The sequence below is a fragment of the Amia ocellicauda genome, chromosome 4 (genome assembly GCF_036373705.1).
Source record: "Amia ocellicauda isolate fAmiCal2 chromosome 4, fAmiCal2.hap1, whole genome shotgun sequence".
Classification (NCBI taxonomy): Eukaryota; Metazoa; Chordata; class Actinopteri; order Amiiformes; family Amiidae; genus Amia; species Amia ocellicauda.
Window position 1 is genome coordinate 2,469,107 of NC_089853.1, and position 26,421 is coordinate 2,495,527.

Sequence of the window (26,421 nt, forward strand, 5' to 3'; positions counted from 1 at the left end):
TCACATTAGAATTGATTTGAGATAATCAAATATTTTTGTTTGCAATCATGATTCACAAACAGACGGTTCACACAACACACACTGTGCTTGAAGTCTTTCTTGTTTTCGGAGTTCCTTTATATTCCTAAACTCTATGTGTTGGCAATGTTGCTTTATCGGAGATGTGAAGTTCAGCCAGGCTGGTCCAATGCAGTCAGAACAAAGATGAGTGTATTATCATCGGAACTTAATAGGGAGAAATCTTGGGGTTAGGAACAAGCTTTCATCTTTAACGGCACTAACCCAGACCAGCTGGCTAAAAGGTGTTCAATTGCTTTGTTTTGCCCCTTTTCCTTGCGCTATCAGATATCAGAATTGCCTTCATTTGTTGCTATCGTCAGTAAAGCCAACTGCTGGGACTGTTATAACAGATATTTAAAAGTAAGCTTTATGTGACATGGAAAAGATCTATAGATACATGAAGTGGTATTAAATGAAGCTAAGACTATTTGTGAAAAGGGTTGCTATTGCATCAAAGAGAATATCCGACTCATTTTTACTACACAGGAAAGAAAATAGCCCTCCACAAGCATCCAGATATTCCCAAGTTCCTTCCAGGTTAGAAACTATAATAAATGAAACAGCAGTTCAGACCAGATACTGCATGGTGGCCAGGAAAGGCAGAGTCTAGGTAAAACGTTAATATACAAGCCTCTAGCTATAGATGGGATGCAAGATCTGAAGACTGCATCATTATTTAATGTACACCACAGGAAGAGAGCATCCTATTTCCGAATGTTTAGTGAATATAGATGCCTAAATGGGGTATATATATATATATAAACAGATTATTGTTATGAAGTTTGAGTTGAACACATTTTTTTTCCTTCTCCTGTTTACATTTTATTCATCCCAGTTTGATGAAATATTCCTGATTTTAATAACGTGGTCATGCATAAATCAAAAGAGAGCAAATAAGGTTTTTGAGGACAGGCCTCTGCCCGGTTATAAGACTTTTTTTCAGACAGCAGGAGAGGCAGGTGTTTGTATCACACATCTGTTCAAGGTCATCAGTCCAACAACACAAATATGCCCCAGACTGCGTCAGGCGGTAAGGCCGCTACAGCACAGGACAGTTTAGACACATGGGCTCATGTCCAGCCCGTACCGTCACTCATCACACGCAGCTGCGCACCCCTCACCCAGCCAGGACACGGGCGCCATCTGCCCGGCTGCGCGGCTCCACCAATGGGCTCGGTGGGATTGTGCAGATCTGCGCAGAACTGCGACAAGCTGCGCTACACCACTGACCACTGGTTTCAGCAGTGGAATCTGATTTTCAAACACTTTCACCCCCCACTGGCCTCCTCCCTCAGCAGCACAGCACAGCACACTACAGCACAGCACACAGCACACAGCACAGCACACTACAGCACAGCACAGCACAGCACAGCACAGCACAGCACACTACAGCACACAACACAGCACAGCACAGCACACTACAGCACAGCACACAGCAGCACAGCACAGCACAGCACACTACAGCACAGCACAGCACAGCACACTACAGCACACAACACAGCACAGCACAGCACACTACAGCACAGCACACAGCAGCACAGCACACTACAGCACAGCACAATAAAGCACAGCACAATAAAGCACAGCACACAGCACACTACAGCACAGCACACATCAGCACAGCACAGCACACTACAGCACACAACACAGCACAGCACACAACACAGCACAGCACAGCACACAACACACAGCACACTACAGCACAGCACAGTACACTACAGCACAGCACACTACAGCACACAACACAGCACAGCACACATCAGCACAGCACACTACAGCACACAACACAGCACAGCACAGCACACAACACACAGCACACTACAGCGCAGCACAGCACAGCACACTACAGCACAGCACAGCACAGCACACAACACACTACAGCACAGCACAGCACAGCACACTACAGCACAGCACAGCACACTACAGCACAGCACAGCACAGCACACCACAGCACAGCACACAACACAGCACAGCACACAACACAGCACAGCACACAACACACAGCACACTACAGCACAGCACACTACAGCACAGCACAGCACACAACACACTACAGCACAGCACACTACAGCACAGCACACTACAGCACAGCACAGCACAGCACACAACACAGCACAGCACACTACAGCACAGCACACAACACACAGCACACTACAGCACAGCACACATCAGCACAGCACAGCACACTACAGCACAGCACACAACACAGCACAGCACACTACAGCACACAACACAGCACAGCACACCACACTACAGCACAGCACAGCACACAACACAGCACAGCACAGCACAGCACACAACACACAGCACACTACAGCACAGCACAGCACAGCACACTACAGCACAGCACACTACAGCACACAACACAGCACAGCACACATCAGCACAGCACAGCACACTACAGCACAGCACACTACAGCACACAACACACTACAGCACAGCACAGCACACAACACACAGCACAGCACACTACAGCACACAACATAGCACAGCACAGCACAGCACACAGCAGCACAGCACAGCACACTACAGCACACCGCACACAGCACAGCACACTACAGCACAGCACAGAGCACAGCACACTACAGCACAGCACACAACACACAGCACAGCACAGCACACTACAGCACAGCACACAGCACAGCACACTACAGCACAGCACAGCACACAACACACTACAGCACAGCACAGCACACTACAGCACAGCACAGCACAGCACACAACACAGCACAGCACACTACAGCACAGCACACAACACAGCACAGCACACAACACACAGCACACTACAGCACAGCACACATCAGCACAGCACAGCACACTACAGCACAGCACACAACACAGCACAGCACACTACAGCACACAACACAGCACAGCACACCACACTACAGCACAGCACAGCACACAACACAGCACAGCACAGCACAGCACACAACACACAGCACACTACAGCACAGCACAGCACACTACAGCACAGCACACTACAGCACACAACACAGCACAGCACACATCAGCACAGCACAGCACACTACAGCACACAACACAGTACAGCACAGCACAGCACAGCACACAACACACATCACAGCACACTACAGCACACAACATAGCACAGCACAGCACAGCACACAGCAGCACAGCACAGCACACTACAGCACACCGCACACAGCACAGCACACTACAGCACAGCACAGAGCACAGCACACTACAGCACAGCACACAACACACAGCACAGCACACAACACACAGCACAGCACAGCACAGCACACTACAGCACAGCACACAGCACAGCACACTACAGCACAGCACAGCACACAACACACTACAGCACAGCACAGCACACTACAGCACAGCACACTACAGCACAGCACAGCACAGCACACAACACAGCACAGCACACTACAGCACAGCACACAACACAGCACAGCACACAACACACAGCACACAACACAGCACAGCACACAACACACAGCACAGCACAGCACAGCACACAGCAGCACAGCACAGCACAGCACAGCACACTACAGCACAGCACACAGCACAGCACACTACAGCACAGCACAGCACACAACACACTACAGCACAGCACAGCACACTACAGCACAGCACAGCACAGCACAGCACACTACAGCACACAACACAGCACAGCACACAACACAGCACAGCACACTACAGCACAGCACAGCACAGCACAGCACACTACAGCACACAACACAGCACAGCACACTACAGCACAGCACACTACAGCACACAACACAGCACAGCACACATCAGCACAGCACACTACAGCACACAACACAGCACAGCACAGCACAGCACAGCACACAGCAGCACACAACACACAGCACACCGCACACCGCACACCGCATCCCTGCTCTCATCCCTCAGAGCGGGTGTGTAGGTCTATCAGTGAAGCGTCCTGCGGGAAACCAGCTCTTCCCTCATTACTCGCTTTCTTAGCGCCTGTGTGAAGGACACGCAGTGTCTCACAAGAACTAACAGCGTTTCTGAAATGTACTAAATTAAAGTGCAGTTCATTTGAACTTTTCTGGACACACAGTGAAATGGGTCCCGGCCCGGTGCATCTGCAGTGCTGCTGTAACAGTAACTTCTGTACTGATATCATTCTCAATCAAAAATCATCATCATCATCACCACCACCATCAGTTTTTTCTGTTCGTGAATGTGTTATAGGCTACTGATGTTTGAGGTGTATTTGTTCAGATTTTTGGGCTATTTTAATTGATTCACTCTTCTTCATGCGGAAAAATCAACAAATGCATGAAGGTCAGTTGAACCTGCGGAGCCCATGCGAGCTGCGTGTTTGTGCTGGAGGTGTTCGCCCTGTGAAGGCTGCTCTCCCGAGAGGCTCCCATGCACAGAGACGCCGATCACATGCATGACGGATCGCACAGCTCTTACCCTCGGTGGCCCGAACCGGCTGCAACACAAATAAAAGCATCCCTAAGGACAGGAGACACTTCGTGCGCATCCTGGGACAGACAGGTGCCTCCCCGGTCCTCCGACAGGGACATGCTGGGGCTCTCCGTCCGCGGGCAGGGGCCGGGCAGCGGCGGTGCCAGGAGCAGGGGTAGTTATGCCCACTCCTCAAACTAGAAGCCATTTGTGTATCCAAGAGAGAGAGCGCAGTCCTGGTCCTGAAAAAGGCATGGGCTCAGCCCGCACAGGGACACTGCAGCCAGGCTCCCGGCGCGGCGCGGCGCTTCAGCACAGGCATCGGGGCGGCGGCGCTGACCGCGGGCCGCAGCGCGTCGCTCCGTGTGGCCGCAGCATCGCGCCGGACGAGAAACACTCGCAGAGCTATGGATGCTCCTGCTCTCTGTCCCGGGATTTCTAATGGAGGTGTGGTCAGCCAGTGTTATTGCAGTTAAGAGACGTCATTTCATTAAAAAGAAATCACGTAGCCGACTCCAGGCTTTACTGCGAAAAGAGAGCAGCTAAGGTAGCAGCCGAGGTGCGTTGGACGACCCCTGGTGGGCGCAGGTGCAGCTCCTGAGGTATAATAATTAGATCTACGGATACTTGAAGAAGTCAACAGTAATGTCTACCTTGGACAACAAATCAAGGCAGCCATAACTTTTGACTTCTTCATGTATCCGTTTATCTACTTATTATATCTCAGTATATTTTATTTCAGGAGATGCATCTGCGCCCACCAGGGGCCGATATTATGGAAGAAATCAAAAGAACAGAAAAAATGGGATGGAGAGAATTTACACGAGACAGGAAATCTACCCATGGATCAATGCACACTGATCACTTAATGCAAAAACGCTACAGAAACTGCAGGTGACAAAAAGAAGCATGGAAAGATGTCTGCTTGGAATAACAAGAGTTTGAAAAAGAAAGGAATGGATCCGAGAACAAATTAAAATACGTAGCATCAGTGAAAGAGTAAACCTGTTAGAATGGCAATGGGCCGGACACACACCGCAAGATGGACAGATCAAAGTTGGACCACAGAGGCTACTGAATGAATCCCAAGGGATGAAAAAAGTACCTGTGCAAACTAGATGGCTAAGATGGCAACAGAGCTGGTTTAGTCATTCAGTCCAACGCCTGACACAAGCTAACCCAACAAGTCAGTCACTGGCCGGGCAGGATGCGCTGCAGCTTGGTAAAAAGCTCTTGTTTCGATCAGATCAAATGATGGGAAACAAGAAGTGCCTAAAGACCTTAAGACCTACAGATCTTAAATGTGCCTTTTTAGCCGATACCAGAACGCAGTAGGTGCCTGTGACAGTGAAGAGAAGTGATTTATGATGCCATAGCAGTTTGAAACAAAATGACATCCAGATAACTGATAGGAAATAATATTCTTTAGCTGGAATTAACATTCAGTGTCCTGTGTGCAGAAGACACTCCTATCATATAACATGCTTTACAGTAATAGGAGAGTCCACAACCCAAACTAGCAAATCTGAATCAGACTGTCACCATGGAAAATTGTAATCATATCCTTTGAGATCCACCATTAATACTGAAGGGGACAGATAAGTCCCTGTTATACATGGGACGAGATTCAGCCGCGTGCCTCTCCAGTGTTTCCAGTGTTGTACCAGTGTTTCAGTTTGAATGGTAAACCTGCTCCGAGAGAGAACAGGCACTGTGCTATTTACCTGGAGATGCAGATACATCTCTCGGACTGAGCTCTGGAAGCAGGTCTCACGCATCAACAGCAGAAGGACATTTGGACTTGTGCAGTGAACTGGATGCGCACAGGCCCTGGATTACTGCGGTGGGCTCGGGCGGAGAACAGAAGAGGATTAAGGCGAGCAGATGGGGGTGCTGAGAGTAGGAACAGCACCATCCTCGAGGGTACAGAGCAGAGGACGGGGGAGGCCGCGATCTCAATCTGCAGCATCTCGGAAAGCGCCCAAGAGCCAGGGAGGGGATTGCAACAGACCCCTCACCCCACCCGAAAAGCAAAAATAAAACTTCAGCCGCTGCAGGCAAAAGTGTCCCAAAGAGATGCTTCTGAGTGAAAGACAGCCTAGCATTGATCTGAAATGAGCCTTGTGCCAGAGAGAGGCTCACATCATTCTGGGATCGCAGAGATGAACTCTCGAGAGCATCGAACGCTTGTCCTAGCCCAGGCGACCTGCAGAGGCTGGCTGATATTGTAACTGTGCGGTTAATTTGCTGTGCAAATGGGTTTTACATTGAAATGAATAAATAAATCAGTGATTTGAGAGTCAATAGCAAGACCATCCATATTCAAAACGTGTCTGAAAAACTCCTGCGGCCAATCTTTAGACTTGGAATCTTTTTGGATTTATATAAATGATTAAATAATCCCTGAACAAAAAACATCAGCCTGAGGTGTTGAGAGAAAAATGTGTAACGGGATGCAGGTTGGTACACGTCATTTAAAACAAAAAGGAAATCTTCATTTTGAAATGCTTATTCTATTCTAACACAAATGTTTTCACCACAATATCCACATGATGGCAGTGTTATGTGGAATGGGAGCTCACTATGAATGCAGATTGAGGAGTTGAAAACAAACCAAAAACAACCTCGGCAATATTTCCTGATAAAAGATCAATAAAAACAGCACAATATATATATATATATATATATATATATATATATATATATATATATATATATATATATATATACACACATATATACATACATACATACACACCAATAATTGATTAGAAACAGTTACAGCTAAAAATACAAGACTCTCTTGAACGTAATGAAGCTCCAGCGCTGCCTCCAGCTGTTCCCTCTGTTCTGCTCCATTATGGTTTTAACACTTAGAAAGGGTTATTTGAGGTCATCCCTGAATGGTAACTTATTAATCTAAATGTCAGGCTCTCAAAGCGCTTTAAAGGAATCAGTCAGCATTCTTATCATCTGGACGGAATGTAATTTTGGTTCATTTGTAAGAAACACTTCAGTAACTGCATAATAGGAAGGGATTCATTAAACTTCTGAGATTTTCTACCAGAATATTGGGTTACATGATAAGAGACCGCAATATATGTGTGTCATGTACTGTCCACACACAAAGGAGTACTGGAATCCTTCAACAGCTTTTGTTAAAATAATATAAATGAACTCAATTAGAAATTTCGTATACATAATTTAGAATTACTGACATTAAAACCAGTTTTAATTTGGAGAGGGTGAGTAGAAGGTCAGTCTGTGGGAAACAATCCAGACAAAATGTAATACATATTGGTCACAGTAAGAACTGCATTGTGTATCACATGAAATCAAAAATTGATAAATACAGTACAATTTTCAGTAAAAAAAATATTTAATTCCTATGTTTTGTAAATATTGCGATGATTATTGGCCCTTTACATGTATTACGCTTTAAGATTGCACATTGTAGCTGAATGGAGGCGATTTAAAAATCATTGCATCTATTATATCGAAAATAACGACAATTATTCAGAAAATAATCACAAGCCAATTGCTGCAGCAATAGATATTTTTAATTCAAAGTGAATCTTGACAATAATACACCATAAATTCTTATTTTGACACTCACCAAAATAGTCACCTGGAAAACCCGCTTTTTGTGACAAAGTACAGAAGGCTTGGTCACATTTAAATCACTGAGAACTAGAGAGAAATACTATCGCAAACTGTAAGAGACATTACATCCATAAAATTTAATTTCCCAGTCCTCATATTGTAAATATTGCACAGTGCAATTGCTACATGGCAAACTAGTGTAGCATAAAATCAAAAGCAAAAAAAAGAAAAAGCCACAAAAATCTACAAATATTAAAACAGTAACAGTTCAAACTTATCAAGTCTATTTGCTGTGTAATCTAAACAGATTATTCCATAACTTGCAGCGTGAATTAACTTTTACAAACACAGCTAATTTGAAAATAAAAGGGAAATAATAATAATAATAATAATAATAAAAAAAATCTAAAGCAATCAAACCAAGTAGTTAGGATTTAAGATTAATACAGTAGCACATTGGATTAATACAAAGACCCTGAATTAACTTCTTAAGCATCTCTAAAAGAGTAATACCAATCAGATATATATATATATAAAATAATTTGCAAAATTTAAAATTAAATATTATAATGGAAGTTTAAAAACTGCAGTGTTTGGTTTATTTTTTTATTTTACAAAACTTCACTATGCTTCAAAATAGAAATGTTTAAAAAAATCATTTTTTTTAGATGGTAAAACCGGTAGATTGATGGATTTGTCTGTGCAATCTGAATTATTGACAATTGAACCCACTGCAATCTATATTTCGTTTTGGCTAACATGGAGATTTTGTGCAGGCATATTTGCTGGTAAACACCATTACACAGGAATCGAAATACAGTTAAAATTCCACATGCTTTTTAGACAAGATTGAAAGAAAAAACCCATCGTGTGTCACTACATCATGGTCATGCACTTTTAGATGTGAAATGCCTACATTCAACCGAGACCTCCATTTCTGTTGTTTGGTATGAAGAGCAAGCAGTCATAAACTGAAATGCAATGGTTTTAGAAATAGCAACAGACTGCTTGCTTCCAGTTACAGCTTTGGCCCTTTTTTGATTTAGGCAACAAATGTGGCTTATTAATTACAAACCAGTAAGGTACAACACATCAGTTACAGCCATTCATGTTGTTAGTTTCTATACAGGCGAACGGGTGGGCTTTTTCCTGCAACTACTGTGATCTTAGAAGCACTTTCTGCATGGCAATACACCTCATACGAGCATTTCACCAAATTACCACAGAGCATCCCCCTCCCCCAGAAGTGTTTGGATAATGTTCCTCTATGTTAAGCACTGAGAACAAGTCCACAGACTGTTCTGCATATCTACTTACTTTGCTAGTCATGACAGACCAGAGGAACATTTTTGTTTATTGGTTTGTTTGTTTGCTTTGAGATATCGATTTGGTTCTGCATGTTCAAATTAAGGATAAAATTAGCTCTGGGCACCTACAGGTTCTTTGCTCCAGCAGTAACTAGAAGCATCTCTTGGGAAAGATTTCAGCACAGGCTCTAGAGTGCAGAAATAGTTTGATCAAATGAAGCAAATTTTGTACCTTCCTGTTATTCCAAGAGGCAAAGATGAACCGAGCGAGTGGTGAAAGCAGTTCTTGGTGGGAGGCCATGGTGTAACATGCTGATGGTTTGTGGGTGGGCGATACATTGTGAAACAACAGAGGAAACTGACAATTCCTCAGTGGCAGCATCTTGAGAAGTAGCGTGCTCTTCTCCTACTATAGCTCGGACTGCAGTATTTCGATCCCCGGAATGACTATGAGAAGCATGAAACGGTCATTTTTGGTCAAGCTGCCACTTCCAAGTGGCTGAATACATCACTGTTAATCTCATTAGGTTTCTCTTGCAGACCTTTGATTTTTTTTTCTTTTTTTAGATTTGTGATTTTTAATAATATCCCCTTCTCAAACAATACCACACTGTCAGTGGGGGAGAACAGGCAAGCATCAATTCAGTCATCTGAACCACAGATTCTCAAGGCACAATCGCAGTGTTATACACACTGTCCTCAATGAAATAAGGAGTTGGAGTGGTTAAGAAATCAAACTTACAAAGTTGGGTCGGATATGAAAGCTCTGCACGAACGATCCTTCAACTCTCTATTCAGCAAAGTATGGAGTTGCAATCTGACTGACCAAAAGCATTGTTCCTCACATTTAGTCTTCTGAACAACCTATAGATCAGCAATTACATTAGACAGGTAAAATGGGGTTGTAGAAATGTGCAATATTCTATTGGGATAATAATAAATAATAAAAAGGGGGAAATACAATAGTTAATAAACTTTTCAAGATTGAAACAAACTGCTAGCACAAAATTCATGTCACTGACAATGGGTTTTAACAGAACACTGCAATTTCATTTCCAAGAGGAAAAAAAGGCATTTTATCTTCCCCAAACCCATTCCCCAATTAGCTTATTGACAGTTATACAAGTGCTGTTTAGTGGTGCGTAATATAAAGAAATGTAATATAATGCGTTGGCATTTTATTTTTCTTTACAACTGTACTAGAGTGATATCCATAGTACTGTGTTGCAATAAAACATATCTGCATGTTAGTACATAACTGCCTTACTGAAAAAGTTAACTCAATCCTGCAAGCTACAGCATTACATGTCTACAAAATGCCAATATGAAAACATAAAAAAATTAAGTTACATCAATACATCCATTTATATGCAGTGATGAGCCCAAAAGTTAATGAAGATAGAATACTGATGCAAAAAAACAAAACAAAAAACACCCCCAAAACATAACAAATGCAACTAACTTCCATCATTTGCAATACAGTAGTTACAATGACACTCCAAACATTAAAGCAAAAAATTAAAATCAAAACCCCACTTCTATTTCAGGTAATTAGACCTATACAAAAATAAGAACGCTAAGTAAGAACTAAGTTAATCACCTAATTTCACAGCTATCTGAAGTGGCAATCATTATATAGCAGCTTATCTATGATACATTCAAGATAAATGATACAAATTATTACTCGCCCAAAAGCTAAACATAGCCTCAACCATTTTTTTCTTTTTTAAATACATTTTTAAATTTACCCCCTCGCTATAACTACAGTATACTTGAGGTCTATGCAAGAAAAGTAGCTACCTTGCTCAGGAAATGGATTACAGTCTTTGGTGCTGCAAAAGCAACTTCATTTGAAATTAAAAACAAGAACTTTACGCACATACTAGCAAACAAACAGAAAAAATGCACACAGCATATATATTTTCTCCCTGACGGAATGTATAAAATAAGCAGTCGACACCAACAAGCTTAAACAAATGATATAATAAAAGTAAAAAGAGTAAAATTTGTCACATGCATAAATGAGAAAATTGCACACAAATAACTCACACCTCGTCAAGCTTCTGCACTAAATAGTCTATTTCTATAATATATATCAAATACTGCATGGTTTGCTCAAGCTAAGATGAATCCATATCGTGAATCAAAGAGCGATTTGCATTTTTTTGTCTTTATCTAGTCAAAGCCATGCCCACCACATTTCTAAATATTTCATAAAACCCAACTGATCAAATTTTAAAATAAAATTACAAAACAAATCAACAACTATTTAGATTGTATTGCAGTTTCATTAAACAGTATAAATACTGTTAGTAATAAGTGTATCCTAAATAGAAATTGATTATCAAATATTAAGCAATATTCAACGTTTGCTTTTTATACACTAGTTCATTCGGAAAAAACCTGAACAGCAAACATTTGCTACAGCAACGCATGCCGTCCTTCGCTTAGGAAAAACTCGCCATTTCTCAAATTTACACTGAATCCAAAATAAGCATTGCTCTACCTTTAATTATATATATATATATATATATATATATATATATATATATATATATATATATATATATATATATATATATATATATACACACATACACACACACACACACGTGTGTGTGCGTTTATGTATGTATGTATGTATGTGTGTGTATATATACATATATATATATACACACACACACACACACACACACATTATATATTTAAATATACACACACACACACACACACACACACTTATATATACACATTTATGTCCACACACTGTATATAAACACATACACACACACACACACACGTATATATATGTGTGTGCATCTGTGTGTGCATACATATACACACTCACACAAATACAAACACGCACGCACACTCACGTATGTATATATAAATAATTCAGCAGATTTGAATTTCAAGTGCTGCAGTCCAGTACATCAATATATAAGTAGTAACATTAACAACCTCAAATATTTAAGGCACTATGTGTGGGAACGAGTTACAATGCAGCTGAGATTCTTAGGACAAGAACAATAAGAGCAACGTCTAGGCTTCTCTCCGTTGTTTTTTTTCCCATGCAAGGAGAAGACATGCAGCGTGAAGAACAACCTTTCAGATAAGTGACTCGACACTGAAAACACCAAAGACACAGGAAAAGTACAAATAGTTAACAAGTACACTGCACCGTGGACACATGTGCATCTGTTGCCCTATACTCTTATACTGTATGGCTTTACAAATGTAGACGTGTCTTGCACAAGTTAGAAGGCAATATATAAAAATAGTAGGAGCAAAACTAGACTTCCACTCCCGTTATTCACCTGTGTTTTTTTAAGAGTAACCATATAAGATCCAATGAGAAGATGTATCAAATGTGCAAAACACATTAAAAGTGAGTTTATTTTTATATTTTTTTAAAGCTCAGAGTTTTAATTGCACCCAAGTCTACATGATTCAATTTTTTTATTTCTGTTGTGCCATGGCTAAAATTATAATAATGTTTGTTTTCATTTTTTGTTGTTGTTTGTTTGTTTCGTCTCACACTATTCTGTTTCCTCTCTTCTATACCAATCGTTTGTGAGCCTGAGCGCTCGGCCCGGGCTCAGATGTAAGGGTACTGGCTGAGTTTGGTGGGACTGAGCGGGAATCCGGCATAAGCAGGTGATGCGGCGATGTACGAATGGGTGGGGAATACTGGTTTGAACTGGTTCTGGTGGATGGTGGGGGAAGGCAGCAGGCGGTGGTTGATGCCCACGGTTACTTGATGCACGATGCCGCCGGGGTGAGAGATGCTGTAGGCAGACTGCATGACGGGCCTGGTAGTACATGGGGACGCCAGAATGTGCGCAACGGGCGCGGCGGTGCCCAGCGTGGCAGACGGGGGGTAGGACAAGAGAGCCGGCTGCCCCCCGAGGTGAGTGTTGCCGGGCAGGTGGGGGTGCGCTGTAGTGTGATTGGGGCTCCCGTGGGGCAGGGTGAAGGTGTGCCCGTGGACCGTGGGGGGGATGTAGGCCTGCTGCCGCCGGTGACCGTAGTTCCCGTTCCACTCCTGATGGCAGGATCCGTAGTGCTGGACCTGTTCAACAAAGCCAGGACAGGGGTGTTAAAACCCTTCAAGAGTACTTATCGGCGCAGGCGTGTCAGGGGCACTGTGGCAACAGAACGTACCTGTCCGAAGCCGAGGTGCTGGGGCTGGAATGCGGCGGCCATCTTCTGCTGGCGAGCGATCGGGCCCGAGTGGTGGTTTGGCCTGCCGTGTCCAGAGCGGCCCTTGAACAGCGACTGACATGAGGCATCTAAGACTAGGAAGAGAGCTGGGTTCAGTGTGGAAACGAAGGATCAATCGCTGACTCCCACTCTCTCTTCCTTATGTTGCTGTAGTCAAATTCATAATAAACTACATTCACAACCATTAGAAGCCATTACAAAATGAAGAAAAAAAAAAAAAGTTTAATTTATTAAACTATGATATCTTTTCCCAGAACAACCCTTGAGTGCCAAGTGAAGAGGGTTTGAAATAAACTAAGAAACCAGCTGTCAGCACAAGGCCACAGCTACAGACAGGATTCAGATTCACAGAACAGAATTACTTCATTAAATCAGCTGGCATTTTATTTTTAGATTTAGGTGGCTGTTTTCTATGAATAAGGAACTCCTAAAATAGTTTCACGGGGCATGTATATTCATTTCAGCTGTATCAGAGGGGGCTTGGAGCAGTAGGGTGCAGGGAGGCTTTCCTGAAAATAATATCAGACCCTATCAATTATGAAACACTAGATCTATATCTTTCCTGCAATTCTGAAGCCTTATCTGATGCATCTCAACCTCCCCCAAAGTCAATACCACGAGGAATAAGACGATACCATCAGGTGACTCTCCTCCAGCCGCACTCAAAATGATACACTCCTCACACGGAAACCGCAGTCTCTAAAGAAGTAGTCACCTGTGTTGGCCATCTGGTCCTCAGCCACGGAGTTGTTGTTTCGCACTCTCATCGGTGGCACCACCATGGTGCGCACCACGGGCTTGCTGGGCTCCGTCACCGGCGGCACTCGGGTCTCTCGGTTCTGGTTGGTGTCTGGGAGAAACCTGCTCTCCATGAAAGGACTATCGTTCTGTCCGGAGGAGTCGGACGCCGGCGAGCCATCCACTGTGTCACAGCCGCTCTCTTGCTCGTCGTCCGACATGCTGAGGGAAGAAAAGACAAACACGGTCAAGCTGGTAATTACATCCCTGTGCATCATGTGTAACAAATGTGTGTATATATCATTTCCAGGATTGGTTTCTGATTAGGCTAGGGACAGCTTTCAAATTGAAATTCAGTAGTTATTATTTTTCAGCAATCAGCGATTTAACAGTTTTTGGTATCTGGTTCTTGAGTCAAGTTCACTTGAATTGCATGGTTTTTAGAACTGCACATGTTCGCTGGATATTGAAGAGCCACGTGACTGTTCAAGTGCTCTCACTCATAAACCCAGCAAACAATCAAACACTGTCCTACTGGGCGAGACGGACATCGCACAGGCAGCCTGAAGAGAAACGACGAGGCGTGAACATGACCACGTTAAACCATTGCCAGATTCCACTAAAGCCATGAACCTTTAGAGAGTCTACCTGTTGGGTCTTTTACAGGGGGATGGGCTGGACTGCACAGAGTTGGAGGAGCTGGTGCTGAGAGTGCTGTCAGGACTGCTCAACGAACACACGCGGTCAATGTTCAGCGTGCTCTGACAGGCTTCGCAATCTGGACTGCCCTCACATCTGCAACAAGACAGACAGACATCGTCACGACCTAGTGCTCACATCAGGTACTGGATGCGCATGAAACCCAAGTGAACACCTAGCGTGCTGGCGACTAGATCAGTTCTGCTTCATGAAGATGCGACGTCCTCTGCGAGTCAGATGCTGCCGTAAAGAGTCAAGAGGTGGGGATACTTACTCTCCCAGCGAGTGTCTCTGGGTCGTCTCCTCGTCGTCCGTGTCGCTGCTGATGGTGATGACGCTGACCGCGGGACTGGGGGAGTCTGCGATGATGATGGTGTGGCGCTGCTTGTTGGAAATGGCCAGGTCGCCAGGGTCCTGCCCTGCCTTGCAGCAGCTCCGTGTCTCTCTCTCAGGGTTGCGATTGTCCTGCGTCCTCGCGACGCAGCTCTGCTCCTGCGCGTTTTTAGCATTATCGGCTATCTTTGGGGACATGCGTATCTGGTTCTGCGTGTTGGTGTTGTGTAGGATGTTGTTACTCCTGTTGGGGAAACGCATTCAAAGTTGAACGTAAGCAAAGAAAAAGCATCTGAATAAGGAATGGCGGAGCTTGAAGAATGATTAGGATTTCAGCCATAACTATTTCAGAAATGTTCAAGAAGATGGAACTGTGCAAATCTACATACATTTTAAAATGACTTTAATAATTGAGATGAACTTAAATATCTCTGGCAATGCCAATATATACATGTCAAAACAAACGCAAGCATTTGAACACTGTCAACAAACACACTGTACTTCATGGTGCAGAAAATTAATGTCTAAAGCATAAATTATGGATCTCTTGCAGAGCAGGATTTCTGCAAATACATAATTGTCTTGAAATATTCAAGACCCTCGGGTCGAATCTCACCTGTTCTGGCAGGGCTTGTTTCTCTTGTTAGCAGCTGGCTGGGGCCACACTACATGGGCGATACCTATGCTTATGGGCTGGTGTGCTGACATGGTCATTTGGTTGGTTAGAAGAGGCTGTGGCATCATGGAGCCGTAATGGTTGCCATGTGGCTGCACTTTCCTGCAATCGAGAGTTCTTCTGTCAAAAACACTATAGTGTTAAAAAGGGAAATGGGCGTGTTACAATCCTCTACAAGCAGCAGGGTATCAAAAGTATTCAATATATATTCATTGTATTAGGGAAATAAAGAATGATATACTACATAAACACACACACTCACTAAGTTAACCTAATAGTTGGCAGGTTTCGACTAATATGTACTGTACATGTATGTACTGCTTACCCCCAATCTCCCAGTCTCTGTGGGACGGCCACGGTGTCGGCGGCCAGCGCTGTGGTAGACGGGGCCATGGGAGTTACCTGCTGCCAGGCCGGGACCAGGATCTGCTGGGTCCTGTTTGACCAGGTCTGCTACACAAATTGACAAGAAATACAACAATAAGCGTTACTGAAAAGTCACTAGGAGAACATATATTCTGATCCCAAATAAATATCAGAAAGCATTTTCAAACTCTTTAAAACGTAACAAAAAATCATGGCAGAGCACAAGCTGAGGAGTCTTATTCGAACACCACACAGTAACGCCAGCCCTAATGAGAGGCTGAAAAGCATCCTAGGTGGAAAAAGAGGGAACGTACTCTTACCTGGGTTATAACACCTGGTCGAATCTGCAATGGCTGCATGGGGGGCGCTTGGGTTACTAAAGGCATGGTATTGTCCATTCTTACGGAGTAACCAGCAGGCTTGCTGGGATTAGTGGGAATTCCTGCTTCAACAAGAAAAAATGATCAATGCAGTATTAACTTATCAGCAGTGCTAATTTCACCATACACTCGAGTTGCGTTATTCACTATTAAATAATTTGTGTAAAGTTTAAACAGATCTTTTCCAATTTTTCCTACAAAAATCCTAGAATGCTCCTTATTTTCATAATGATGGAAATCAACTGAAGCTGCTCCATATAAATGTCAATACTATGTAGATGTTAACAGGTATATTAAAATACAGGCTTTTTAACATGCAAGATTAAGTGACCCGGGGAGGCACAGAAAACATCTGATTATGTACACAACATTTTATATGATATCAACAGGAAGAATTTCAATCCAATGATGGCTTTACCTTGAATAGCTGGGGGGCAGAGGATCAATGCTTGCTGAAAAGAATCATTACAACCAAACTGAGCACTTCCTGTCTGCAGTGGTATCCCATGGTGCATCACAGATGGACCAGATGGTGCTAAAGCCTGGAGTTAAAAAAAAAAAAAAAAAAAAAAAAGCAAAATAGATAGTGGTGACTGTGACGGTCTTGGGAACAAGCAGAAAAATGCATCTGCAAGAAATTCCTTATATCTAATAATTTAAAATATTAAAACATTTCTCAATGTACATTCAGTACCACTCAAAACAAGCACACTAATATGAATTTACCTGTAGGGGGCAACATTGTTTCAGTTGAATTAGATTCCATTTCTAAAGCAGCAACAAGCAAATAATAAAAAAACAAACTGATAGGTATTTTGTATAGATCAAAGTTTATCTATACTTGCTTTATGAACTAATAACAGTTGTAAAAGCATGCAAATTACACCTTAGAGCCTAATTAGTTTATACAATCAAAGGTGCGTCTGGTTTTCCCCACCCCCACCTCCCACAAAGAAAAAAGCATGCTTGCAAGATGTTGCCATGGTGTCGAGTTATTTAATTTTCTAACTGGTTGTTTGTTTTCAGCGGCCTTTGTACACTGGAAAAATCCAAGGTGAAAACACACGAGTACGTCTGCTGCTTAAGAAAGTAATAGCAAACCTTTCTTGTACAACAAGCGGACTGTGCTGAATATCCACAGCAACAATACATCAAGAGGGTTTAAGATCTAAAATATTTCAAATAGGTACTAAAATCAAAACCCCAGTCTAACCATGATATTCGTCAACAAAATATAGCCTTTAAAATAAAACAAAATACCTTACAAATACTAATACCACAGTATGTACAAACAATTGTAACTTTCAATGAGGTGAGGATGAAAAATCATTCTAATGTTGGATTGGATACATGTCTTAATGCAGTACCAATTGTCCCATACAGCAATACCCATTGTTGAATAAACAAACATGAACAAACAGATGAAAACTCATAACCCTCCCCCCCAAAAAACTAACACACAAAAAAAAGACAACAGACTCTAATGGATAACACTGCATAGGATATAAAATAGTCTGAAAAACATCTGAACACCTTGTTCTGAACTGAATGATTATAATGAAATTAAACAAATGATGAAAATGGTCAATTATTTTAGTTGAAGAAAATAAATTCCCTGATCTCAAATGTCTTACAAGGCAAATTTAAACCAGAGTAAGAGCTGAGAAATGCTTGGACCTTTTTCTGAACCAAAGTGTGGTATTAAGACATGATCTTCATCAAAAGCATCTCCTAAGGAGTCTGGGATAAAAAAAATCTCCATGATTTTCTACATTTTTGATTTAATGTAAACATCCTAGTTATTTTAATGAGATGTGTAGTGAATGGCAATGTAACATAAAAATGAATTAGAGGTATTTACATTACAGTTTCTGCCTTTAAATTAAGAGCTATGCCATCTGGTGTTCGCATTGTGCTGTAGTGTAAAACAAAACAGAAAATTTAAGAAAACATTTGAGTATTGTTAATGATTCATGTGTTCACAGAGCTGAGTTATTGTATGTTTGCAACATCGTTTCATTCAGTGACAGGTTTGTACCATTTAATTTACCTTAACCTTACTAGTCTGAGCTGAGCTGGTATGAAAATAAAGTACATAAACAATCCCTTTAAATGCAATCACATCATGTAAATTTCCACACAAAGGTAATAAAATCACACAAAAGTGAATAGAAATAACACAAAAGGAGGTGGTTGTAATGTAACCGGTGTTTTGTTAATTCTGTCTCGGCTCTAAAAGTTAAGAAACGCCGCTCTACGGTTTCCATCAACCACTCTAAGCAGGAGATGCATTTTCCCTCTCAGTAGTGTAATTAAACAATCAATGCTTACTTGAGTGTGAACGGTGCCCATCTTATTAAAAGCCACCGTCAGATTCGCTGCATTGCTTGAGGTGACGGGTCTCATGAATGGAGTCTTATTGCGATTGCTTACATCGTAGGTGTTTGACCGTGATCTGCAAACATCCATTATGTGGAAACAGGATTTCACACTGGGGGGGGGGGGAAAATAAGCATCACTTGAGTAAAACAACAAAATGGGGGAAAAAGGGAACAATTTAAAGAAGTTGCCTTAGTCTCATGAATTCAGATATCAACTGTTTGGTCTTGAACAGCAATGTTTTAACCTACCTGAGGAAGGCACTTGGTAAATTGCATCAATACAGGGAGGAAATATTATCTTTCCCTTTTAAATTATGTCATGCATCTTACTGTGCTTTTCTTGCAAATAATACATATCTTGTATTCACAAAACGAGAGAATCCTTTTCCCTTACATTTAATTTCCCATATAGTAATTTATAAAGGTGTTAATCTGTGATTGCAGTTAAATTACTACTTTACATATTAAACACAAATTAATCAAAATCACTGGTAGCCAAAAAGCTAGAAATAACAGTCCTGATTAAAGCTCAGTGGACAGGAGGACAGTTGCACAGCAGAAACGTACTGGTTGCTGTGAGGAAAGTCGAGGAGGTGCTGCATGGTGACAAAGGGATGGCTCATGGTCTCTGCTGGGGTGATTCTTTTATCAGCATCGATCAATAACATTTTCTTCAACAAACTGACAAACTCTCTGCGATCTGCCTTCTCTGCTAACAAGTCACTTCCTTCCAAATCCATTACCATGTTCACCTGGGGGGAAAAAACATGTTCAAACTTCGACAAAGTAGGCTTGGTTTCTCTTCCCTCTTTAGACTTAATGGATTCCAACGCATGTGAAAAACATTTAAAAGAAGTAGGAATGGATACGAACTTCAACGTTAGAGACCCCCAAATTGGCAAACAAACTTAATGCATTTAACAGGAGTAGAACATGGTACCAAATGTAAAATTATTGATTTTAAAAATGTGCCTAGTGAGGGCCTGGAGTAAATCTGAGGGATAAGTGGGAACACTGCCAAAATTTTTACTTACGTGCGCTATATCATCCAAACAGCCGAAGATGTACTTCCTGGCTTCCTTTGACTTCATCCCTGTCTCCGTTTCATGTTCCTCTGTTGTCTAAAGAAACAGGAAAAAAAACAGTTTAACAAGGGAACCTGACAGGCTTTCCTGGAAGAGAACGTATTTTGTAACACCCTGTAGGAAATTGGAAGAAAGTTAGGACTACTTCTTGAGCTCAAATAACTGGAGCTAAAAGCATGAATATATTGTAAGAAGGTGAGTCAAGACCAGCTGTATCATTTTAGATTCCAGCTCTTGCCATTTAAATCAGAAACGATACCAAAGTGTAGATTGTTTTGGATAGAGAAATGCTGTGGAAGTTAAATATGCTTACCTTCAGTCTCCACCCTGCATAGGGGGAATCAGAATCCTTGCAAAAAAACCTTGCAGTTTTTGTCCCCACATTCAGCAAATGCTCCCCAGGTGACCCTTGTGTTTGAGATATGTATCTAATCTGTGAAGGAAGAGAAATAAAAAGGCAAATTATTAAGGGGGACGAGTGTGAGTTTCACAGTATAATCTGTAATATTCTTTTATGATAGTGTAATATAAAGTAATTTCTGCAGGAATTTCTTATTGTGCGGGTCTTTCCACTTCATCTACAGGGTTCATGATGTAACCGTGAAGCCATATGGAAGTAAAGCTTCTAAGTGGGTATGCTAGTGATGTGAAAATAGCAGCTCTGGGTTTATGAGCCAAGCTTAGGGAGTTGTGCCATTTTGACATTTGTTATACTGAAGTGTTAGAATGAACTTCCATTAGCAACATAATGTGAGTGAGGTAACAGTTTTGGTATTCAAGGACTCCTAGCTATCTCGCTGGGACAGAGTCCTCATTTCAACGAATAGTTTTTACAGGTTATCAGTACTGTTTAACAAAACTAGTCAGACTAACTACTTATGAGGATTTCAAACACAAACACACACCAATTAACCATTGCTGCTTCTTTCCATTAATAAGACAAATTTAGAGACATTAAATTTCCCCTTTCCTTGAGCATGCATGTTATACCGCAAGGCACCAACACCAGACAAGGCCTTTATTACTTGACTGGATTCAACTGGGTGAATTCCAGCATTTGAACAAATCGACCGTCCTGAAGTGAGTCAGACAGTTTCTAATGCACATATTCAAATGTTAGAGGAGAATGCTCAGAACTCTGTCTTGAGCACTTTATTATTATTTTTTTCTTTTAAAGAGGACACTTTATATTCAGGTTAATAGAAACAAAATGATAACTTAAGTCATTTAGGAATTGTGGAAGAAGGCCTCAAAGCCAATATTTACTTTTAAAATACTTGACTTGTAAGTCTCTACTAGTCAGCAAATGATGCAATGACTGAACAATTCTGGTATTTCCACAATCTTAAGCGATTATATATCTGTGTTGCCTCTTTCTCCATTACAGCAACAGTTTTCTTGTTTGTTTGCATTTCAAATAATGTGTAGATGTTCTAAATTAGACTTATCAAATTAATGTCAGTTCAAACAACTAAATACTGGGATAATTCACAAAATAGAGCAGATAATATGGAATATGTAGATAAATATTATTAAACCAATAACTGCACGTGGGGTGTGTTCAATGTGTTCTTAAAACTGCTTGTGATGGCAGTAAAACAATCACAAGATCACAGGTTCACTCAGAGGAAACATCTAAAGAGTTAATTTTAACATCTAATGGCACCTGTGGCCCCAGAGCTGAAAGAAAATCTGAAATGACAAACAGTGCATCTTCTGGAAGAATCTTTTAAATCTCTGCTAGAGGGCTCAGCAGGATTTAATGATGACAAAGGTCAAAGTTTAAATATCAGCTGTGCCATTAAGCCTCTTCTGGAGATGAAATGAAAAATCAAAGACGTTAAATGTATGTTAAAGCAACATAATAAGATAACTGGTGGGAGGAGGTTATTTCACTTTGCTGTAAGTGAATCGAACATGCACTCGGATACATTATTCGTCACTTCACATGGTAGTACCCCTTGCTAGCTTTAACATAAAGATGACTATGGAAATCCAAGCCAAGCCTTTAAGGTTAATATAACAGTATTTGATTGCCTATTCAAAGAGGGCTTTGTATTTCAGCGGTTAACGGCAGTGACATTTTTTTTACTTTCGTCTCTAAAGGTTAATACAAATTGGATTAAATAAATATTCTGTAACTGACATTCCTAACTTTTAACTCGCATCAAACACACACTGATGTCACTCCACGTTCAGATCACAATTCAGCATTAAGTGTTAGCAGAGTGTAGTCAACTACTTCTGTTGCTTTTTAAATGCATGACATATATCATTATAGATTGAGAAATCAATAGTTATCTATAGCTTAATTGAGAACTACAATAGCGGAGATAAATGTAATACAGAGCGCACACAAGACTACATGGTAAGATCAGAACAAACCGGAGTGTTTTGCACTGAAACAAAAGTGGGTGCAAACGTCCGGCCACAGCTATAATCCCATTACCTTCAGAAAAGCATGTCATTGCACCACTCGACCAAATTAAACATGTTCTAATGTTCAAAGCAATAAATCAATACTCGGTTAAGCGAGCCGACAAATGAAGAGTCTGCTGCGTTGTTTTTTCTCGGGAACACACCTAGCTTCCATGGCTGCTTTTTAATGCCTTTTAGCCAGTCGGTAATAAGTTTTCATTTATCTGTAAATGAGATCCTGCTGATGAAAGTAGGGCACAACAAGCAAAGCCCTGCTTTGATTTAAAAATATATTCTGCTGGTGTGATGTAATAAGAACCTGTTCTGGCATATGAGTGCCTCGCGGTCAGCAGACCCCAGGTCACTGCACACTTTGCATAGTTCAACTGATGAGAGAAGGGGACACAGAAATGGCATCTCAAACTGATATCGTTGTTGTTTGTTTGTTTTAATCAGACCATTCAGACTCATACATGTGTTTATACATATACACACACACAAAACCATACAAAATATTCAAATATGCACATCAGGACATTTCCAAACAAAGGTACAGCAGGGGTGTTTTGGCGTCAATGGCTTTAGTTAACATTCTCTTCCGTTGCATAATGTATGGCCTGTAAGCAGTAACAGCTAAGCTTTTCAATTGAATTTTAAATTGGGAGCCAGATTTACAGCCCTGGTGTCAAATCTAATAAAGGTAGCAGAGCTAATACACAAGCAGCTGCCTGTCAGATTAGACCCAGCACTGCCCATCCAGACAGACATGCAGCTCTTGCACTATTAGGGGGACAATAAGCTTGAATCTCAACTAATCTCGGGCAGTGTGTGGCGATGTGTCATCAGCACTGTGCTCCCCTGCATCTGCACCGCCAGCACGGGGGCACGGCCAGCTCCATTTTGCACCCGAGCCCGATGTTCAGATCAACCCAGGGAGGTTAGCAGGTAGACGTGGCTCTTATTTGGAAAAGCCTCAGCTGGGATCCCATATTAATTTTGCCGCTTGCAGTCAGAAATTGAAAGATCACTTATTTATTTATTGATACACATGTCTCTGAACGTAACAATCACTCTGGGTCACGTTGTCCCAATCCCAAAGGGAGTCTCACTTTGAGGGCTTTCAACAAAGTACATTCAAAGAAGCTTTTCAGAACAAACTGTCGCTGCTCCCAGTGTCCTTGTCAACTAACAAGAAATCCCCCTGAACAGAGTCGTGCCGTACAAAGTCCCAAGGGAAAAGGCAATCACCCTCCAGTACCTAAACATTTCCAACAATCAGCACCCACGGGGAATTGTGCAAATAAATGGCACACAATCTACTGCTGCTGCTGCCAATCATGGCAACCTACCCCTACAACAAATTCCTCAGGACATTTAAGAAAAATAAATCTGCTTTGGAAACTTACTTGCATTTTTATTTTTTTTATTTTTTTTACAGCACAGCAGGAGAGAAGCAGATGACCCAAAAATCACTCAAAGGGATGGCGTTATTTAGAGCCCGACCGATACAGGTTTTTTGGGTCCGATACCGATAATTGGGAAGCAAATTCCTTGATCACTGATATATCTGCCGATATTTACTTTTTTTTGGTTAGCTTGCAAAACAGACCTTTTCGAACATGGATTTAACATTAATTTTCATCATAAATAACTACAAATCAAACATTGTAAAAATGTATTAAATTACAATAACGGAGAATAAAGGAAAAATATAAAAATATGCATGTTCTATACATTAGAGCAAATAAGATAGTGTTAAGTGCTGGTCTAGATTATATTTGCATTTTACAGGCGTCAGGTTCTCTCAGGTTCACAGTCCTGCTCAGTGCTCAACACTGCCGCTCACACAGGGCAGCACAGCACAGCTGCACGCGTTTTAAAAAATGTTTTTAAAAATGCCCTTGAAAGCGTAACTTATTTAATACGTATGTTAAACGTATTGCAATACAAATCACAGCCAAAACACGACGTAGGATTTGAAATAGTTTTATAAATATAATGTATAGTTTCAGTTTTATAAATACATTGTCTGAGAGATGCATTTTTCACTATTTTTTTATTTTACTGTGATCTGAGCTTCTTCAGCGAACATTTACTGTTTTTCTTTATTTTAATTCCTATTGTGAACTTTTCAGTAAAATGTGCCTCTATGTCATAGTATACAGTAATCTTCAGTCATGATGAAAACAATCAAAACCATGGACACTCAACTGCAGCGCAGCTTTCAAAAACACTTTCTATTGGTTATGAGTGTTTTAGTAAAACACGTGTATTGGTTATGAGCCCTGTGTTTCTCGGTGTGTGTGTGTTTGTTTCAGTAGTGTGCACGGCGCCGCTGTGCATGAGAGTCAGAGCTTCCAGTGCCAACTAAAGCACCATAACTATGATAACATAATGGTAAATTATAATAACGACTGTAAAACCAAATAAACGTATTTATTTGTCTGAAGTCTCACAGGATTTTATGGAAATTTGAAAGAAATATTTAGCCAATAGTTTGAGAAAATAAATTGGTGGAATATGTGCCGATACAGATATTTCTGTAAAAGGCCGATATCGGCCGATAATATCGGTGCTCCGATATATCTGTCGGGCCCTAGTGTTATTTTAGGCTTACAGCAGAACTGCAAAATAAGGATTTTCAGTGTGAAAATCCTTAACTGGGCTCGATGACAATTTATGTCTATTGTTTATGTGGGAAAAATGATACAGCACCATACAGCTCAAAGGGGAACCAAACTCTGACCAGATTTAGCAATTATTACAGGCCAGGAGGAGCCAAGGAGTTGTGAGGAGAGTTTCATTTCAAATGTGAAAATCCCAAAGGTCAGAAACGGTCTTGTGCAGGAATCTAAATACCAGTTTACTAACCAGCTTCCCTGGGAAACAGCGGGGTTAGCGGTGTTATTCTGGGGGGACAACAGCAGTAGGCAGACTTAATCTGTCTGAACAGCAGCTGCCGGTTTACCAAGCCGCTCTAACTGTGGAGGAGAGAGGAAGCGGCCTCACTGCTGTCTGTCTGTGGATTGTAGGCTTGGAGTGATTTACCGTAAGTGGATTATTACCTGATCATACTCCAGAGCCCCAGGGTACAGCGGCCATCCGAGGAACAGCTCTGCAATCACACAGCCCAGTGACCACATGTCTATGGCTTCGCAAAACGGCAACCCCAAAATAATCTCCGGCGCTCTGAAAAATGGAGATGGGAAAAAAAAAAAAAAAAAAAAAAAAAAAAAAAATCAATGAAACAATTCACTCCCTTAGGAAAAAGTACAACAGCAGCCCAAATAGTTACACAGTCAGGACCTAGTTATAATGAACACAAAATACTAAGCTTGCATTATCATTCAAAATCACCAATTCAGTTATTTTTGTGAGTTTCTAGACTTAATTCTAGGTGAACAAAAGGAAGTAACAGAATACGGAGATATATATTTTAATGGGAATAATTAAGTTTATATTTATTTTGTTGGCCAAGAGAATGTGGATTTTGAAAACCATAAATTCTATGTGCAGTACAGTCTTCCAAGATGTTTATTGCAGGTGGTTTTAAAATAAATAAATATTCCTGTGCTAACTAGTGCTACAGTCTAGATAAGTGCTACCTTGGAAACTTCTAAAACACCCTGTGCTTAGCCAAGGATGAATGTAACACCTTGTTGATCAAATTGAGAAGCACTACAGCACAGCATAGGCAAATGCTACAATTAATATAATAAATGAGTTCACCTACTGTACTCG

The 26,421-nt window shown here is 41.4% G+C and overlaps 1 protein-coding gene across 6 annotated transcripts in view; it reads right to left on the bottom strand.

Annotated features, from left to right (window-relative positions):
* Positions 1-8,012: 8,012 nt before the first annotated feature.
* The window catches only part of hipk3a (homeodomain interacting protein kinase 3a), a 54,225-nt gene continuing 35,816 nt past the window's right edge, over positions 8,013-26,421 (bottom strand). For 2 of the 6 annotated variants that reach the window (XM_066700487.1, XM_066700482.1), the window contains exons 3-16: positions 25,746-25,869; positions 20,576-20,695; positions 20,212-20,298; positions 19,745-19,929; positions 19,128-19,287; positions 17,215-17,338; positions 16,737-16,858; positions 16,376-16,503; positions 15,991-16,182; positions 15,316-15,618; positions 14,991-15,137; positions 14,320-14,564; positions 13,545-13,678; positions 8,013-13,452 (exon numbers count right to left, since the gene is read on the bottom strand). In XM_066700487.1, the coding sequence (XP_066556584.1) occupies positions 12,979-13,452; positions 13,545-13,678; positions 14,320-14,564; positions 14,991-15,137; positions 15,316-15,618; positions 15,991-16,182; positions 16,376-16,503; positions 16,737-16,858; positions 17,215-17,338; positions 19,128-19,287; positions 19,745-19,929; positions 20,212-20,298; positions 20,576-20,695; positions 25,746-25,869 (2,545 nt within the window). In that variant the 3' untranslated portion in view covers positions 8,013-12,978. The remainder of the gene's footprint in view (positions 13,453-13,544; positions 13,679-14,319; positions 14,565-14,990; positions 15,138-15,315; positions 15,619-15,990; positions 16,183-16,375; positions 16,504-16,736; positions 16,859-17,214; positions 17,339-19,127; positions 19,288-19,744; positions 19,930-20,211; positions 20,299-20,575; positions 20,696-25,745; positions 25,870-26,421) is intronic. The other 4 variants (XM_066700486.1, XM_066700483.1, XM_066700485.1 and 1 more) reach the window with 4 other exon arrangements.